Source organism: Hermetia illucens, chromosome 5 (assembly GCF_905115235.1).
Source record: "Hermetia illucens chromosome 5, iHerIll2.2.curated.20191125, whole genome shotgun sequence".
Lineage (NCBI taxonomy): Eukaryota > Metazoa > Arthropoda > Insecta > Diptera > Stratiomyidae > Hermetia > Hermetia illucens.
This window is the reverse complement of record NC_051853.1, coordinates 65,423,568-65,442,836: the sequence shown is the minus strand read 5'-3', so window position 1 is coordinate 65,442,836 and position 19,269 is coordinate 65,423,568. Positions and strand designations below refer to the sequence as shown.

Here is a 19,269-nt window from a genome sequence, read left to right as displayed (position 1 = left end):
TGGCTTTATGTTCCTTAGCAAGGAGGGCAACGGAGATCACTCCCACGATCGCCATCGCAGCCGGTTCTGAGACAGTGCGATAGGTAGACGCCACTCGTAAAGCTTTTCGTGGTTGCAGTTGGGCAAGGCGCCTCTTTGCGAAGGGCATCTGGCCCATCCCTCCGTGCCATAGAGCAGAGGATATTGTGCTCCCATAAGAAGGCGTCTCTTGGTAGAGTAAGGCTCCAACATTCGTCATTAGCCGACTTAAAGCCAAGACTCCAGCTGCAGCCTTGTCCCCTACTCCTTTGATTTGCTCGAAGAAGCTCATCTTTCAGTAGAGTGTTAAACCAATGTATGAAACGTTGGTTTTAACTTTATAGGCAGCTCGATATGGGACGTAGGGTCAGAATACTATTTCTAGTGAAGATCAATTCCTTTTTTTCCAGCGCAAGATTGAAATCATGAACAGTTGCATCAATATGCCAAGTTTGCTTCACTCTTTTTCAATAGTGCGTCCATCAACAAGTGCCGCAATGTCATCTGCATAACGGACCAGGCGCGACTCTACTGGCATATTGATTCTTCGTAGACTATCGTAGGAAGCGTTCCACAGGCCCGGCCCTAGCGCTTTAGCGTCTCATAGAGCCGGGAGCGGCTTCTCAAATAACCCTTCAATAACCACAATAGATAGTTCGGCATGTAAAATGAATTTTGTAATATGCCTAGTATAGCTTCAGCGAGTCTACTCTTGATGAGTTTTTTCGAGCATTTTCCTGGTCGTATCAAACATACACAGCAGTCGGTATGCAGACGGCAGCTCAGGGTTACCTTTCTTTTTGCTGATCAACGTGGGTCTTGCCATCCAGCGACAAGTGAAAATGCCCTCCTTCAGAAAAGCGTTGAATGCGTACCCGATAAATCAAGATGCCATGAAGCTGTGTCATTGTTCCGGTTTTGCTCGATGATTAGCACTATACTATACCTCTGCAACGAATTGCTCTAGCAACTCGTGCGCGGCTGCACCTCCGTGCATGTTTATTTGTAGGATGCGGATCATACTAGCCGGGTCCTAGCCCTTTTCAGTTCCCCTTTTGAAGGCTGGATACTGCTTCGAGCCTATAGTTTGCAACGTTCTTACCAGACGCCCCACGATCCCTGCAGAGAACGCAATTCCTTTTTCATTCGCTTGGTGACCTATCTGATCGTATCTACGGCATGCTGTGCTTTCGTGGGTTCCCTGTTAAGAAACTTCCTCGTGTATTTATCGGCGGCTTCCACTACAGCGAGTTTTTGGGCGCAGAGAAATGATTCCTATCCGGGCATTGGTTACCCCCTCCACTTTGGCCTTTTCTTTGACTTATTCTACTCCCTTCACCGCCTCGCAAAGCCGCACTTCTGGTAGTTATCTTCGGGTCTAGGTCGATGAGGTTTCCGCCACCCTTCGTTTCCGTAAAGACACTTCTACTTCACTGCCTTCGGGCTTAATCTCATAGCGGATTTCACTGAGAACTTCCTGCGGTTTAATGAGCAGAGCCGACGGTTCGTTTCCCTGTGTTTCTGGTTAGTGATTTACCATTCGTAACCTTCTATGGTTTGGACAGACGATCCAATTGACGCTTACAGTGTTTTCTGCTTTTCGCCCGTCTTCCACTGCTAATTTTGTCTGTGAAAGGAAATGCATTCCAGGGGCTCTTCCACCAGGCCGTTTTTCATGCCTTTGCTAGCTGACGTTATTCAAGAGGAACGTTGCTGACCGCATGCTCTTCACCGCTGTTGTGCATTTTCTGATGAACCTTTCCTCTTCGGCTCTAGTAAGGACTCCCACTACCCAGCCGCATCATTTTGCAGGGCTTCCTCTTTATTTTGGTTTCTCGGTGCCTCGGCGCGTGTTTCAAACATTGCGATGTTTTCGCTGGTTTCTTGTTCCAAATAAAAATCGCACAAATTGCACATTTCAAAAAGATTTTATTACAACAATTTTAATAAATAAAAAACCCAGAACAGAGCAAAATAATCGTTTATATATTAAAAGTACTAGCAAAAATTACTGATATCATATCGTCGCAAGTGTGTGTAATACAAAGTTTGATTATGTCATTCCAGTATCTCCCCGTGGTTAGTACTTTCTTGTCCGAGTTAGTTATGTTCCACGTTCGCACTATAATCCCGTGACGAACGGGAGGAGCTAGATTGTGGCCGTTCGATTGTCATACTCTGTTGCGGTACTTGGCTATCGGTTTTAACATCCAACGATGAATATATTTCCTTCATGATGAAAAGTATTGTGTCCGCCGATTCCCTGTGGGAGAAACGAAAAGAACTCTGTTATCTCATGAAGCACTGATGCGTGAGAAAATATTTTCACTTCTAATAATGATAACATTGCCAACTGGAATCATACATTCAGCATTGAAACAAAAATAGAAATAATTTTTTGAAGAGAAATAAATATAATTGTAAAAGTGAACGAACTCGAAATCTAGTTCTTACTCGACTTACCAATAACATACGTGACTTGTTAAAGCGAACAAGTATTCGTTGAAGAACTCTAACGGAGCTTCCTGTAGCACATGATCGATTCGTTTCCCTTCATTCAATTTGCCTAGGGGTAGGTCTACTTCACCGGTGTCCACATCCGACTGACTTGAGTTGGTCCGAGATCGCGGCTCTTTGTCAATTTTCAACTGCATTTCAAGGACCTGGAGAGATATTAGGATGAGATGAGCAAAGAGAATACCAGTTGAAAGTAGAAGCCATACCTTATCAACTTCTTTTTCAATTTCCTCAGGGTCTGGCGAAGTTTTCTGTTTTGCCGTTAGTTGATAAACGGTGTCCATAGTATTTTTAAAAGTATCCACAATTTTTTGCTTAATATCAGCTCCCACGCGGGTCATTGTCTCCCTTAACTCCAAGTGCATACGTTTACGGCCTTTATGATGGGGTACAAGCACTGGCCGGACTGTGCTTAGATCAGTATTCACAAGGGCTTCAATGCGATAAGCGACGGGATCGTAAGGGTGGAAGATATTATAGAAACCTGGGCATGTCGGTAATTTGAACTCTAAGCCCAGGCGATCGATCCCACGGATGGTTACGAACATACCTGACAAGACAAATCGAAAATATTTAGCTTCTTGACTCCTAAATGGCTAATTCAATTAAAATACTCACCGATAGGTGAACCAAGAGCGAAGAATTTCTTGGGTTGGAAGACTAGTTGTGGATAACTGATGTACGCTTGACCGGTACCTGCCGGGCCAATGGTGTAGCTAATCTGTTTCGAGGTCATATCCGTTTCATCAGCCGGCGCCCGAATCTGCAGAGGTTCAATAGGCTGATCTGGATTTTCGGAATTTTGTATAAATGAGTTTTCAAGCGGTTTTTGATGACATAGCAAATCGAAAAGGATAAGCGATCCTAAACTATGACCAGCCAGCGAAACTCCTCCATTGAATGTTGGATTTCGTTGACAATACTTTAAGTAAACTTTGTTCATGGTCCCAGCAACGGTGTCCATTATACTCTGACAGAATATTGGACTTGTGTAAAATAGTATGTCAAGAAGCGTGTCATTTGCGAAATTGCGTAATTTCGGAATAGACTCTAGAGTAATTGCTTTCAGCTTTTCATCGATTCCAGATTCCTCGGAGTGTAGTTCGCTGTGCCATGATACGGGGAGTACTTCGACCCGGCCGACACGCCCACTTTCACAAGAATTTTTATAGTGCGACTGAATCAATTGTGTTGCGATATTTCGAAACTCGTCAACTGAAGAGAAAGTGCTCTGTCAATTTTTACCTAGTTTCATATAATATTTGCTACATACCGACTTCTTCCACTGTTCTGAATTTTAAGTCACAAACTGATCCAATTCCATGGACCATGAAAAGCAGGTGATCGACTTTGTTCGATTCACCCGTTTCGATGTTGAAGTCTTCTAAATCGCGTTTTACAATGCGTGGCCGACTTGTTGTTTGCTATGACAAATTAAAAAGTAAAATAGCACTGGAAGTAGGCTGAATTTTTATAGATTTACTCACAGTCGTCGCACCCCAGGAGTCGGTAGATTGTGTTTGAAGGAATTGTACCAATACTGTTGCTCCGTGGATTACAACCGTTTCCCCTGTGGGTAGTGGAATTTTGCGATGCCATTCACCTGTGCTGCAAGCTTCTTCGTATTCGGTTTCCAACTGGTCGGCAATAGGCTCCTCGTATGGGACATATCGAGAATCGACTGCCTTGTAGAACCAGGAGCAACGACGCACTTCTGTTGCTTCGCCGGACCAGAATATTGGTACACGAAGTCTTTCGTCAATGTTAACATCATATCTTCCACCTTCTACAGCTACAATTTTCGGGACATCTGTGAAAATAAAAAATGTGAGCAAAAACATGAGAATTGACTCAAAAAACAGTTATAATTAAAGGGATATATTATAGATAATTTCTATCTTATCTCCAGTGAAAAATTGTAGATATTTCTATCAACCTTTAGGAATATGTTTGTAAATTGTGAGATACTGTGAGAGGAGGAGACTTTAGTGAATTTCTACAGACGTTAACAAGTACCCTTGCATGGTAAAGTGAAAATACCTGTCTATGACAAATGCACATCTTTACAAATGGATGCTTATTAATTATGTATGTCATCTTTAGGTAACCAGATGCATGGGAAAAAGCATGTTGGGCACAAACAGCTCTCTCGGTGGGGGTATCAACCACAATAAGCCCGTAACGCCCACAAGGAGACAGACCATAAACAACCGGATGAGAAGGGAATTTTGAAAAATACCACTTCCAGATGATTGTCCCGTGATTAGTGGTTCTGGAGAAAAACTCCGATTGAGTTCCATGAAACGTCAGTCTTTCGATCTCGTTGTTCCGAGTTCGAACTCCGGTCGTCATGGATCTTTTGATTATCCTTGCGGTTGCCACGCGGCTGTATGTTTACCGCTTGAAAAGGATTAGGTATAGTAATAATGGAACTGAACCATTAATCTGATTGGAAATAAAATAAGGGGAAAAAAAAACAGTAAGTAAAAAGAGCTTGGGCGAATGCCTCGTTTTTCACAAAGGAGTGAACAGGAGACATACATGAGAGAAAAAGAAGCTGCCGGAGTTACTGAATTACACTCATCGAAGTTGTTGCGAATTTTGTTTCTCTGTAAGATTATGTTCAACTCCACATTTTTTATTATAGCCGATTGAAGATGGCGCGCAAAGGGTAATATAGGTCTCAACACGAGAGTGTGCATTGATACTCACAATGAAGCATAAAACTTAGGAAACGTCTGCTGAGCCAACAGCAACTGCTCTGCTAATAAATCTTATCTCTTCCTACACGTGGCGATCGCTGGGAGTTCTTTTTAACGAGAATCTGAAGATGACGAAGAATTACAGCGAGGAATGGAAAAATGAGAATGGTTCTCAGGACAACCAATTTGCAAATTTCTCATAGAGCATGCCGTCCCTGTGTAGAATATATATTGTTTTCAATCACCTTAGTATGAAAAAGCAGCATGGATTTCAACACAGTGTTAGAATGTGATCAAGTTGTTAGAGTTCTCAAACTTCGATGTGAAGTCTCCATACAATCTGTACTGACTTCTCTAAAGCTTTCGACTCTATTGACCTACTCTTTACTTCTCATCACACTCTGATCGCTGAATTTCGAGCAACTATTCTCTCCTGCGTGAGATTTTACTTAGATGTTAGAGTAAATCGTGCCTTCTTCAATGGTTGCATCTGGTCTCTATTTTTTCGCTCATTGAAAGTACCTCAGCTTTGAGTTTGTTAGGCTTTTGTATGCAGACGATTTAAAATTATTTTCTATTGTTGAATCCCCTACTGATCAGAACAATCTTCAGTCAAACCTTGACACATTATATGGGTGGTGTGTTCGGAACAAGCCTCCACACTGCGAAGGAATGCTGTTCATTGTGCTATTTACTAAAAACCTCTGCCCGGAGACTCGGCTACTGTGTCGATAGTGAGCCTTTAACGGTGATTGCCTCTTAAAAGGATCGCTGTGCCACCTTTGATAGGAATCTCTGATCGATTCTTCATTATTTTGACATTCTCAGCCGAGCCTCCAGAATATCTGGCTCTATCATCCTATCAATTCACGGATATCCATTTCTAGGTCATTCTTTATAACTCCTTCGTCCGTAATATTCTTGAATGCTGCGTAATGTGGTGCCCTTACCGAAATTGTGCTTGTCATGCTATTGACTGTTCAAAGGAGATTCAATACGAACTCGAAATTCCTTGATTGACATGTGCTCTTTTGAAGCTTTATTACGGCGGGATGAACAGATCTGTAACCTACGAATTCAATATCGGGACACATTACACAATCTTCGCAATCATAATGGTTTGCAGGATCTATGCGCCCATTGCGGGCAACGTTATATTGGTTTGTTTACCTTAGTTTTTTCGTCTTGAGTCTTTTGAGACGATAAAGCTTTTCTCTAATCTATTGAGCTCGTATAGGATGTACTGTTGGTAATTTTAATGACTTCAAATGTTTGAGTTGTACACGACTTTTTATTAATTTATACGTTCTAGATGTCACAATAAAATGTGCATAAAAAATCAACCTGAAATAATCTTATTGATATAAATGTTATTTTCTTAATTTACTGTCTTCCACGCGCACCTTTTTCTTAATTGAAAAACAAAACGTCAATAATTTAAATAATTTTATTACATAAAGTCGACGAGAAACTACACAACTTCGTATCAACTTTCGCTATGGAGAACACCGGTGGTGGCAACCGTCAGTCGAATTAACAACATTAGAATGCTGTTAACCCCGCTGCGCTACATCACTCCGCCCCAGATGAAACCTAGGCGTTTCAGCGACTGAACCCGGAACTGCGTTCCCTATCATTCGGCGAAGCGAACGTGACGTTGATTTGGGGCGCAAACGGGCTTCACCTTGGATAAGGAGACAGCCTTTTTATGTCCCCCGATCTCGAGCTGGAAAAAATGCTCTCCCTGCTCGAGAGCACGATACGGGCCTCGGTATGGAGGCTGCAGCGGCTTCCGGACGGCATCCGTCCTGACCAGGATGTGCGTGCACGTGTCCAGCTCCTTGGGAGCGCAGGCAGGTGCCGGCGAGTGTCGTGAGGGATATGTGGCTTTAATGCGGCGGAGACTGTCTCTCAGCAGATGCAGCAATCCGGAGTCTGTGAGACCCGATCTCTTGTCGAAGACCGGATTACTTGGGAGTCTTGGGTTCTCCCCGTATACCAGCTCCGGAGCTGCGAGCAGCAAATTCCTCTCGGCGGGTTGTTCGCAGACCGAGTAGGACGAGAGGCAAGACCTGAGTCCAGGACGGATCATCGCGGACCACAATGGCGGCTTTCAGTGTCCGGTGCCAACGTTCTAGCATCCCATTGAATTGCGGGTGGTATGCCGTAGTTCGCTGTCGTTTGAATCCCAGGAGTTTGCCTAACTCCGAGAAAAGGGTGGACTCAAATTGTATTCTCTGGTCAGTGATGATCACTGCAGGGACACCAAAGCGAGGAATCCACTCTCGGCAGAGGGCTTCGACACAAGATTGCGCCGTAATGCCCTTCAGAGGTATTGCCTCAGGCCACTGCGTAAACCTGTCGATGATTGTGAGGCAATACTTGTAGCCGTGCGAGTCTCGCAAAGGGCCTACGATGTCGAGAAGTAGGAGTTCACTTCTTTTCTTACATGCCTGGTGACCTTACATTTTTAGCATGCGATGTACTCTCTGGCCCAGGAGTTTATGTCCTCATTCATGGAGGGCCAGAAGTATTTCTCGGTGACTAACCGATTTGCCGTCCTGATGCCTGGATACGCTACGTCGGGAACACTTGCTTGCGAAAGGTGACCGGATTGTATAGCCGGGGTCCCTCTTCCGAGTATTCGTAGCAGAGAGAGAGGCTCGAGCCGAAGATGGGCAACTTCCGAAATTTATATTTGGGGTTGGATTTGAGCTCTGAAGTACTGCGTCATCTACCTGCGCCTTGGCGATAGCCGAAAAGTCGAGTGAGTCGGGGATGTTAACCTTAGAGACACGTGACGAAGCGTCAGCAACTATGTTGTCCTTGCCGGACACTTGCTGTATGTCGGACGTGAACTGGCTCATGTGTCGAAGCTGACAAGGGGACGCTTTGTCGGGCTTTTGTTTCAAATCAAATTCGAGGCGACTCAAACCGGGTTTGTTTCGGAGAAGGAGTCCATATCACATTACTCATATAAATCTCCTGCACTTGCAAACGGCCTAATTAAGATTGTGTCCGGTTGGCGTAGAAAGCTGACAACGGGGTTTATCAAATAAAAGCTCAGCTCGTAGAGTTTTATTATAGGGTCATACCAATTCCCTGAATATGGTCGTTTGGTTAGAAAACTACTCGAACAAAAGCCGAAAGCCAAACAAAGCAAGTTGGTGCTATTCTGTTTGAGATGGGGAGGAGACAAGCTTTACTGGGCCTCAGCCCATGAGTAGCTATTTGAACAAATACGTCCTGTTTATCTGCGCAAATCAATGAGCTAAAGATTGACTGCAGGATAGGATCATCACTTCAGGAAGATGGTCGTCTGAATACCGAATACAGACATCTTAAATGCCGTCCAGAAAAACTCTTGGGTAAGTTAAAGACTCAGAGCGGAGCTCTTAAAAACAAGAAATGGAAAGTGATTAGTGTCTGCTCTTAAAGACCAGTTAGATGATATTATTGGCAAGGAAATCTAAAAATGAAGTTAACATCTCTTTGGAATGAAAATAGCATAAGGGTTGTGATAAAAATATTATAATCTAGTTGAAACTTACTTGGATCACTGAAGTGTGCTTCGATGAGTGCAGAATCATGATGGGTGAAGGGTGTCCAGATGAATTTATCATCCACTTTCTTTTTGTAGAACCAATGCTTCACAGCTGGTTGATATACCTGAAAGCAAATTATTAGTTAGGTAAGTGATAAACAAATCTATTTTCTTTTCGATAAATATTAACTAGACAATATTTCCCACTAATTCTATGTCTCTAGAGTCTTTGTTTCCCTATTTTTTTTTTTTTAATTGAAGCTTTGTTGTTTTCCTATCAAAATATTGAATGTATAGACTGCATAAAGGATTTGTGAACCAACCTCTTTAGTAAATGGAATGACATATACATTTTTATCGGGCATATTGAGCCGTTTTTCATAAGAATCTAACATGTGTGAAGTAACATTTGTTTTCTGTCATTTTTTTTACTTACAAATCAAATATATACCAAGGAGAAGTTTAAACATTGTGAATCCTTGTTAGAAAAATTAAAACGGAATGAAAATTCACAAAATAGTGGTTTATAATCGTTCACTTGAAGTTTCGAAGTGACCAAGCATTGAAGATGATCCGCGTAGGAAAGGGAATCCAACACAGGAAATTCAAGATTAAGCAAACACATATTTTGTTTCTGAAAACATTAGTGTGATAATCGATGGCGAACCAGATTCACCAGGGATTTGTACCTTTTATACAAGGAGCCAATCACCCACACTGAAATTCAGAAGTTCCAGGAGGCGGGTCATGTAGACTAAAAGGAGAACTCCAAAAATCAAAGGAAATGCAAAACGTAGCTCACGGCGCGAAAACGCTCGAAAGAGAAATATGGGAAGTGGAACACAAATAGTGTCATGGTGTGCCGTTTTGATCCCACAACTCTCAAAACCATGCTCGCTGTAGCGAGTAAGGAAGTAGAAATCCGGTGGGTTCTGAACCACAGGATCAGCCCGCAGGATTTGCCAAAGATCTCAACTCCCTGACGCTCTAGTTAGAAATTTCTTTAGGAAGACCAAAGAACAGTTTATCTTGTTCTAGTTCCCTGGTTCTGGCTCGAGTCGGATATGAGCGAAAGTAATGCATGAGGATCTCGCCTCTCTCTCCACAACTTCCGCAGTGCGTATTATAAGATATCCTGGCTCGGGCAGCATCGTTCCCTATTGGCCGCTGCATATGGAAAGTCTACCGTGAGCTCCTATAAAGGAGGAGGCTCTTTTACCATAGGACTACTGGCCATAGTTTATATGATATAACATAAATGGTCATAGAATTCGCTCGCATCTTGAAGGGGTCACAAACGAATGTGGGCTTCATTCATCATAAAACAGATTGACCACATCCTCACCGAAAAACGAGCTGCTTGTTGGATTAGCTAAATGACGCAATCAAAACCATGGCAGAGAAAACCATAGGAGGCGAACTTTGGCGCAAAAGGAATGAATGGTTTGACGAAGAGTGCCAGCAGGACAAATATATAGAAATAAGATGTGCCTCTGATAAGATATGCAGGGAAACGCGGGCATATAAATGACGAGGTTTACAAATTGAACGATAATTTTAAGGAATATACACCTAAGTTTAAGAGACGACTGCGGGATTCGAGCCCAAAACCATATTTTGCAGGGACGCAGTGGGGAGTTTTAACAAAATGCATAATTTGATTAATTTGGCCTATCATTTGTTACGACAGTGAGATGTGGGCAATGAGTTAAGTCGGATAGTTAAAAATTAGGCTGATGACGAATGAAATTCAATTATATAACGAACCAGAAACCGAGGAGAGAGTTAAATAAGGAGAACTTAGAGAGAAGTGTGTTGGGGTGGATGGAACCACGGCTTCGGTATGAATAATAGGCGCTTCATGTCGTGAATTAAGACAATCAACAACTATATTTAAAAGGTCAAGTAGGTTGGAGGCATTAAAATGTTGTTTCATGAAGGCAACCTGCTCTTCCGTTTTGAGGTGACTAAAGTGCGCTCAACCAGTCGTTGACGTATTTTTCGAGGACTTCCAAACAAGAGGGTCGGGGTGATATAGGCGTTAGTTCACAGCAAGAGTAGGTTACTGCTTTTGAGAATAGATATAATAAGGCGTTCTTTCGAAAGCTGTGGAAAGTTGCACTCTTCGAGACTTTTGCTTGAAAATTATGTATAGAGAGAATTAGCACATTACATTTTTATGTTTTGCGAATAACGTTGGAGTTGAGTCGACAGTGCATCGCTTTGAGTTCGAGGTCTGGACTTTGACATATGGAATTGTACAAAGAGGCAAAACCGAACCGTCACCTCTTCGCGGTATCTGCTGGATAATGTCAACGACGTAGCGAGTGTGAAATGTTATATTCTTACCTACCAGCGAGGGGGCGGTAACTCCTCCTGGGAATACTCCTTTTCCGCGTAAACAGGACAACGACTTAAGATACGGAATATGGTTTACTCTTTTGGAACTTGGAACGTTCACACTCTAAATAGAATCGGAGCTGTGTGAGAACTTCTCAAAAAAAGTTTCAGGATACATCAACATCTTGACAATTCAAGAAACGAAATAGCTCGGGTGCAAGGTTGACGACATACGTTCTCACACAGTATTCACAAAAGGAAAAGAATCCGGAAGCACCGTATCCGTATCAAACCAAATTTTTTTAACATTTGGCAGTGAACTGGTACCCAGCAACCGAAGGGAAAGACTACGCGGTCAAGAACGAGTTCTACAATACCCTGGAACGAGTTTGTGACGCACTGCCTTCTAACAGTACAAAAATAGTGTTAGGGGATTTCAACGTCCAGATTGGATGCGAGGATTCTTATCGACGAACAACTGGAAGGCACAGCCTCATGAAGGCACGAATGACAACATCAGCGTCTTATTGATTTCGCTATCAGTGAAAACATGACGGTAAGTTCTTACCTGGTTCTCATATCGCGACACTCACAAAAGGACATGGTCGCATACACTACAGAGCTATTCAACTACTTCAATAGTACATCACCAGCCGAACTCGACGTCGAAGAGACGTGGACAAAGCTAAAAGATGGAATAATAACAACCGCAGAAAAGACAATCGGCTTCCAAACCAAACGTACCCGTAATGATTGATTCGACGGGGAAGAATGACCCACAAGGGGAAAATAAGAAACTTATGCCGACCTTAGGTGAATAGCAAACCGGACGTGCAGAAAAGGACAGCGAAAATAAAACAATGATAGAATATTAAAATTTGAAAACGAAAAATAAAAATGTACGAACTTCACGCGGCGCGATGAAAGATTTCATACGAGGCTATAGGCCGCAGACAAATCTCTGTAAAGATGACCAAGGAAACATCCTAGGTAACCCCGACAATATCAAGAAAAGGTGTATGAAATAGTTAAAGAAGCTGTTCAACTCGGTGGAAGCGCCAGCGAGAAGTACAACTTTAACGAACCCGGAAGTTATAAATAACACACCAATCGAACTTCCTTCTATTGAAGGGGTGAAACCAGCCTTGAGCAAACAAAAACTGAACAAGGCCCCGGGATTCGATGGTATCCCAGGTGAACTATTACAAATGGGAGGAAATTGCCTGGATAAACTCCTACATAAACTTATTTTAAAAATTTAGACAAATGATAAATTACCTGACGACCAGTGCAAGAGCGTAATTTGTCCTTTACACAAACAAGGAAGCGAACTTAAGTCCATCGACACATTTGAACGTTAAGTTCTATGTCGAATACTTGGACCGGTAAAAGACGGAGGTGACTGCCGAAGTAGATGCAACCATGAGTTGTACCACCTCTATGGAGATCAAGCAGTATCTTACTGATAAAATTATGAAAATTGCAGTGGGCCGGTCACGTAGAAGGAATGGAAAACAAGCGAATACCTAACCGTATATTCAAAGGTACACCCGAAGGACGCGGCCTAGTGGAAAAGTCACGGAAACGGTAGGAGGACTCAGTGGACAGTAAAAAAACTGCTGAGATTTCCCAAATGGAGGACGCGATCGTAGGATCGAGATGGTTGCAGGAAGTCTATCCTGGAGGCCAACGGCCGATTTGGCCTGTCGCGCCATTGAAGAAGCCGCTTCGGCTTTTGTTTGTTAACTTTTACAAAAATTACACTTACCCGTGGACGTCGCCACATTCTTGATGTAAGTTTTTCACAAATGTTACAAGTGACAAGTAGACTATATTAAGGATATGTACTTCCCGGCGCACTGGTTGAAATTATTGCACATGTTCGACCTTCTTCAGTACTTGCCCGCATTTACCCTGGTGTTAGTGCCGTGTATGTAATGCACCGCATTCGCACACCAACGCGCACACCGCGGTTGTGAGTATAGGAGTTTGTGACTTGCCACATGGAATAGGGAAACACACACAATAAAACCATCTAAGGACCATTGACTCACCGACACATTAATACACAAATCACAAGGGCCACGGACCAGGTAGCTAACTTACTGTACATGTATGTGAATACGCAATGACACCACTCTCTAAACACTTGCTTAGAGCACTAAGCTCTGGTAGCGGAAGGTGGCGGTTCAAATACTACCTGCGGCAGAGGGATTTTTATCGTTACTGGATGTCGGATACTAGTCGACTTCGCTGTCAATGAGTACCTGCAACAAATGAGGGTCATAATCACAGGCGAGCGAAATGTTAATTACATTGCCTTTTACACTGTACTTTATTATACTGTTATGGTCTTGAATGAAGTGCTCTAACACACTTCAAGGCTTTGATCAAATTAGATTATCGCGGCAACGATTATTATTGTAATTATTTCTAAAAGGCCTAAGTGTACTTCGTCATTTGAGAATATATTTCCTTTTAAAAATGGAATATATTGATGACAAACAACTTACAATTCTTGCTAGCACTGAACAAATAGCTTTTATCTCAACTGAATTTTTTTTGTTGGTTCTTGTAATCTAGGTGGTCAAATGATAGTAAGGATCACAAGGCGACACCCGGATTTGATACACGGCTAGCACAAATCCTGTGAAACGCCTCTTGTATTTCGCATCAACAGCCCTGCTACCTCCACCTCCATGCGATAACCACTGGATGTTTTGCCATCAAAACAGCAGACGCAAGACGAAAATGCGCGCTTTCCGCGCCTTGAAATGGAGAAAACTATGCAGACTGGGCCTCCTGGCAGGGGATTGAGCGAAGCACTGATACGCTTTCTTCGAAAATATGAATGTGTCCTGGAACGACAATGACTTCGGAAGTTTTTCAATGTGTGGTATATAAACTGCAATGCGTCAACGAAGGAAAAAGATGATGTCACTAACGACGAATTCTACACCCCATTGGACATGGGAGACTTCAACGCTAGAATTGGCAATCAAATCCGTAGAGGCATCACAGGAGGGCACAGGCTCCATAACGAAACAAACGATAATGATCAATTCATCAATTTAATCGTAAATTTCATTTGCTTCCCCTATAGGCATAGATCTAATCAAATCGACAACGTCCTCGTCGAAAAAGAGCTGCCTAAAACATATTGCACGTGAGGACGCTACGAGGTGCTAACTGTGACTCGGAACCTGTCTTGATTAGAGGGAAATACCTTTGTCAAATAGCCAAAACCAGCGACGGGAGCTGGACTGCTAAAATCAATGTGGAAAAGTTGAAAGACAACACGGTCAAAGTGGCTTACATGTCCACAATCAAGGCACATTTCGAAGCACTAGGATAGATTTTAAACTGCAAAACACCCTTTGCGAAGGGGGAACAGAGCTCACCAGTCGAATTTACAAACTAACCAACAGAATCTGGACAACCGAACAAATACCTGACAACTCGAGGAACAGTGGAATTTGTCCAGTGTATAAAAAGTGTACATTGAAGCTAGTCCGGCTAGTGAAAGCCACAATAATTAACGAAGGCCAGACAAAAATTCGAAACGAACTGACACAAAGCTTTAGCGTCGGGGTTTAAACAAAGGGGTGGTCTCGCCCCCACCCTCTTTAACTTGGTGCTCGAATACGTCGTCAGGAAGGTGGCCACAGTTGATAGCAGAGGTATCTTACTGGTAAAATCCGTGCAATTAGTCGCGTACGGAGACGACGTGGATATTCTTGCCGGGTCGATGCTACGTAGGAAGGAAGTGTTCAAACAGTTCAAGTCAGCAGCTAGTGAAGTGGGGCTCAGGATCAATGAATCCAAAACTAAATACATGGCTCAACTCCTAAGGCGGCTGGGGCTGGGTGAGTATAATTTAGAACAGGTGGGCCGATTCGTCTACCTAGGAACCCTACTCTCGGAGGATGGAAACGAAAAACACGAAATCCAAAGGCAAATTACTGCAGCTTATAAAGCATTTTATGCGGCCCTCCCCATAATGAGATCGAGAAAAGTACACAGACGCAATAGACTGCGCATCCCTTATTGCTTTATGGATTTGAGTCGTGGGCTTTGACGCAAGTGTCGGAAAAGCAAACCAATATCTTCGAGAGAAAAGTCCTTCGAAAGATTTTCAACACTAGTTAAAATTTGTAAATTGCTAATGGCCTCATTGCACCTATGCACGAGGAAAGGATACCGAAACAAGTGCTAAAAGACAGAGCCGATGGTATTCGACCCAAAGGAAGCCAAGGAAACGTTGAGAGGACTGTGTGCACCCAGATTGCAGATCAATTCTAAGATTTTCTAACTGAAGAACGCGGTCTTTGGACCGAGATAATTGGAGGCAATGCATCCGGGAGGCCAAGCCTCAATTTGGGTTGTAGTGCCATCGAAGAAGAATCTGCATATGATGGTTAAGGAATCAGTTCATATTTCAATTATTGTTATCGATTATCCACTTTAAAAAACAATGAATGTAATTCCCACTTCCCCTTCTGTTATGTTTATTAATCATTTCTATCATAAAAGTAATCGAAATCGATGTGTTCAGGCAGCAGTCAAAAACCCATCTGCACGCGCATCCGGTGCATGCGAAGAATATTTGCATATCAAAGGTGAATATTCTCCGCATGCACGCATATTTAGCATGTAAGCAATTTGTAATATACTCGACTGGACTAAACTTGATTCGGTGTTCCACCCAATTAAGGAAGACAGACTCATTCGGTGTTTCACCCAATGAACATACTGACAGACTTGAAAAACGAAGTTTACTTGGTTTTTACTTGAGGAGGTGTTTCACCTGATCAAGGAAAAGACTCACCCGGTCTATCACTGAGTGGACCTATCAGAAACAAGATATTTTTTGGTGACCCCGACGTGATCGGCCGATCATGACATTAAAAGGACACGAGACGAATTAAAAACTTTGTGGAATTCATACTAGCCAATCATGGAGGCTCATTCACCAACAAGATGTGACGGGCCAGGAAATTCAACGTCTTTTGAGCAACTGCCGGAAGGATCCGGTAGCTCGTAAGACAGAGGAATATCTCACGACGAGATTGGAACAATTGGAAAATCTCTGGACAGCCTTTTCGGAAAGAAATGAAGAGCTTGAAGAGTTAGCGCACTATGTTCCAGATCATCCATATTTCGAGAAACAATATTTCTCTTCAATGCAGCGCGAGTACACCAAGTACAAGGATGACATAGCGGAACACCTTCAGGGTTTGGAAGACACGTCCAAGTTGAATATCAATTTTGGTAAATCAGCCACGGGTGCCTAGGACACAAGGGCCGCCAGGGCAGTAAACAATGCTCAGAACGATCTTCCCAGCGATGTCGTGGTACTAATAAGGCAACAGCAATCAAAGATACGGGCTGTGGAAAATATCATTAGCGGCATCGACACAATTGAACAGGCACAACCCAAATCATACTATGAACTGAAGACAGCTACTTTATCAAAGTACTGGGAAGAGTTGCGTCAAGGCCATCAGAATATATGGCAATATTCCAGCGATCCAAATGAGTTAGGGTACAACAAGGAGAATTTTCTCAACCTCGAAGAGCGAATTCAAGATTTCTCGCTGAATGTCGTTCAAAGCTAGAGCCTAGCATAGCTCCCGCTACAAGGCCCTACATGTGACAATTCCTACCTTTGACGGCGATTATGGACAATGGCAATCCTTCCACGACTTATTCCGCCAAATGATTCACGAGCAACAATTGGAGAATGCTCAGAAAATGTGGTATTTGAAGAGCAATCTAAAGGGTGAAGCAGAGCAACTTATACGTCATCTGCCCATCACTGATGAAAATTATGACATTGCGTGGACAACGCTAACAAACCGCTACAGCAATCAAAGATTGATGGTAGCCACGCTATTGGATAGGCTCACACAGCAGCCGATGATTACTTCGGACTCCTCCAGTGCTTTGAAAAAACTTCATGACGTTACGAAGGAATGTCTAGCAGGACTCAAGAACTTTAATATTAATATAGCGAGTTGGGATCCCATTTTATTACATATTTTACTGAAGAGGTTAGACAAGGTTACGCACGCCTTATACGAACAAACTTTGACTTCACCACGAGAACTGCAGCCGGTTGCTGCATTTCTCGCGTTTTTGGAGAGACGCTTTCAGTTGTTAGGGAGGAGTACGACTTAAAACAAACCTACAAACCGAACCTCGGCTTTAATATCCGCCAAGGACAGTCAACCTTTACAGTGCAAAAACTGCAAGGGCAGCCATCGAATCTACACATGTGAAGCCTTCAAACAATAGTTCATCTGGGATCGAGTAGCCAAAATCAAGCAGCTGAGGCTATGTTTGAACTGTCTACGCGAAGGACATCGAAGTGCACAATGCAGCGCAGGAAGTTGCTTTAAATGTGGCAAGAGGCACAACACTCTACTACATATGGACGCCAACAATCAAGACACGATGCTTAACCAGCTAAGGCCATTATTCGGACAAATATTTAGTTGCGATTTACTATTATATTGCCGATTGCTTATTAGCTCTGACACGTAAAGACACCAGTGGTCCTATTCTTTCAATCGTGCAATCGTGTCAGAGATCTTCCACTGCTGATTACTACAATACTGTCAGCGGCTGCTAACATGCGACTGTGATGAAATACTTCAAATTCTGTACAAACGGAGATATAGATCGTCCGATTATTATCAGCAGTGCGAAATTTAAGTTCCGCTTGGGTAAAAAACTATGGTAGATGACATAATGCCACTTCTTATCTAAGAGACTAATTAAATTGTGCTGTGGGTTCTGCTTTGTTTTGATAACTCCGTTTTACAGTTGCAAAATGTACAATATATCCCAACCCAATTGCTTAAATAAAATATGAAGGGTAAATTCAGAAATTTGTTCGGGTCAGGTAGGTACCTGTGTCTTCCAATTGTTGCTAATATGTTTTCAAATCAACGTTTTCTCAACAAGTGAGGGTCAATTTTTTCATAGCTTTTGGAGCGTCACGTAAAATTGAAATATTACAGAAAATATGTAAATTTTACTTACAGCATTTGCCGTTGAATTTGCTTTGTTGTTGGCCATTAGTGCCATTATTTCTGGATCTAGATCGTCGGTATACTCTAATTTAAAACCGTCTGCAAAGTCAACCTGAAAGGAAAAAAAACAGTAAACAAACCATACTTCAGCGTAGATGCCACTTATTAAAATTTCACATTTCACTCACATTTGTCAATTTACTCAAATTTAGAGTGTTCTGATTCGACGTTGTATCAGCTGAAAATTCCGAGCAGGCTGACGATGGTGGCTCAACAACATTAGATTGCGGCGATATTGGCCGACTTGTTGATGACAAGTTGTCAACGTACTTGTTTTTAATCAAGTTACTTCCGACCAGTTTATAATTTAAGTCACTAGCCGACTGGTTAAGGTTCTGTGGGGGATTGTTGAAAAAATTTTGGATTTGGAAACTTGTATCGATTTCGGTCTTTGCGTCAACGGTCAGATTTGAGTTTAATTCGTCGTCGACTTGGTTTGACTGGGGGACTGGCGTGGAACTCGGAGCCGACTGTTGGAATGAATCAAAGAATGAAAGAGGGTCGGGCAGATTCGATGCGAATTGAGAAGCGTTATTATTCTGACTGTCCCCGACTTGGAAGGTTTGGGAGAAGAAGTTTACTGCTGCTGGCTGGTACCCACCCTGCAACGAACTTTCTGTTTTCGGTGCTGATGTTAGTTGATTGATCGATTTGTTTGCGTTAGCATCTATTGCATGCTCGCTGAAAGGAGCTAGATTCGAATCTGGTTGAGCTGCGAAATAATTAGTTAGGGTAAATGGCTGAGGAGTAGGATTGACAGTTTCTGCAAATTGAGGTTTGTCTGGAATTGGTTTAACGTCAACCTTTGGTGGTAGGCTTGATTCGCTGACCTGTCCGAAATCTAAATTTTGAGTTTTAGCCGGAAGTGTCGATTCGAAAACGTTGGATACAAAGTGCGATGAATTAATTTGATGTCCAAAATTTGAGGTTTCACCTGATTCAATTGGTTCTTGAACAGATTCTTCTTTAGATGTGAATGGAGGTACAGAAGGAGCAGGAATTGATCCAAAATCTAAGAAAAAAAAAACAATTACAATCAAACAAAAATAAA

At 42.6% G+C, this 19,269-nt stretch overlaps 1 protein-coding gene across 2 annotated transcripts in view; it reads right to left on the bottom strand.

The window, feature by feature from the left end:
• Positions 1-1,927: 1,927 nt before the first annotated feature.
• LOC119657782 (mucin-17) overlaps positions 1,928-19,269 on the bottom strand; it is a 115,267-nt gene continuing 97,925 nt past the window's right edge. Inside the window, exons 4-12 of one of the 2 annotated variants that reach the window (XM_038064857.1) lie at positions 18,347-19,230; positions 18,169-18,270; positions 8,789-8,906; positions 4,023-4,345; positions 3,809-3,959; positions 3,154-3,750; positions 2,742-3,085; positions 2,482-2,681; positions 1,928-2,281 (exon numbers count right to left, since the gene is read on the bottom strand). In XM_038064857.1, the coding sequence (XP_037920785.1) occupies positions 2,119-2,281; positions 2,482-2,681; positions 2,742-3,085; positions 3,154-3,750; positions 3,809-3,959; positions 4,023-4,345; positions 8,789-8,906; positions 18,169-18,270; positions 18,347-19,230 (2,882 nt within the window). In that variant the 3' untranslated portion in view covers positions 1,928-2,118. Of the gene's footprint in view, positions 2,282-2,481; positions 3,086-3,153; positions 3,751-3,808; positions 3,960-4,022; positions 4,346-8,788; positions 8,907-18,168; positions 18,271-18,346; positions 19,231-19,269 lie in introns of both variants that reach the window. The other variant, XM_038064856.1, reaches the window with a different exon arrangement.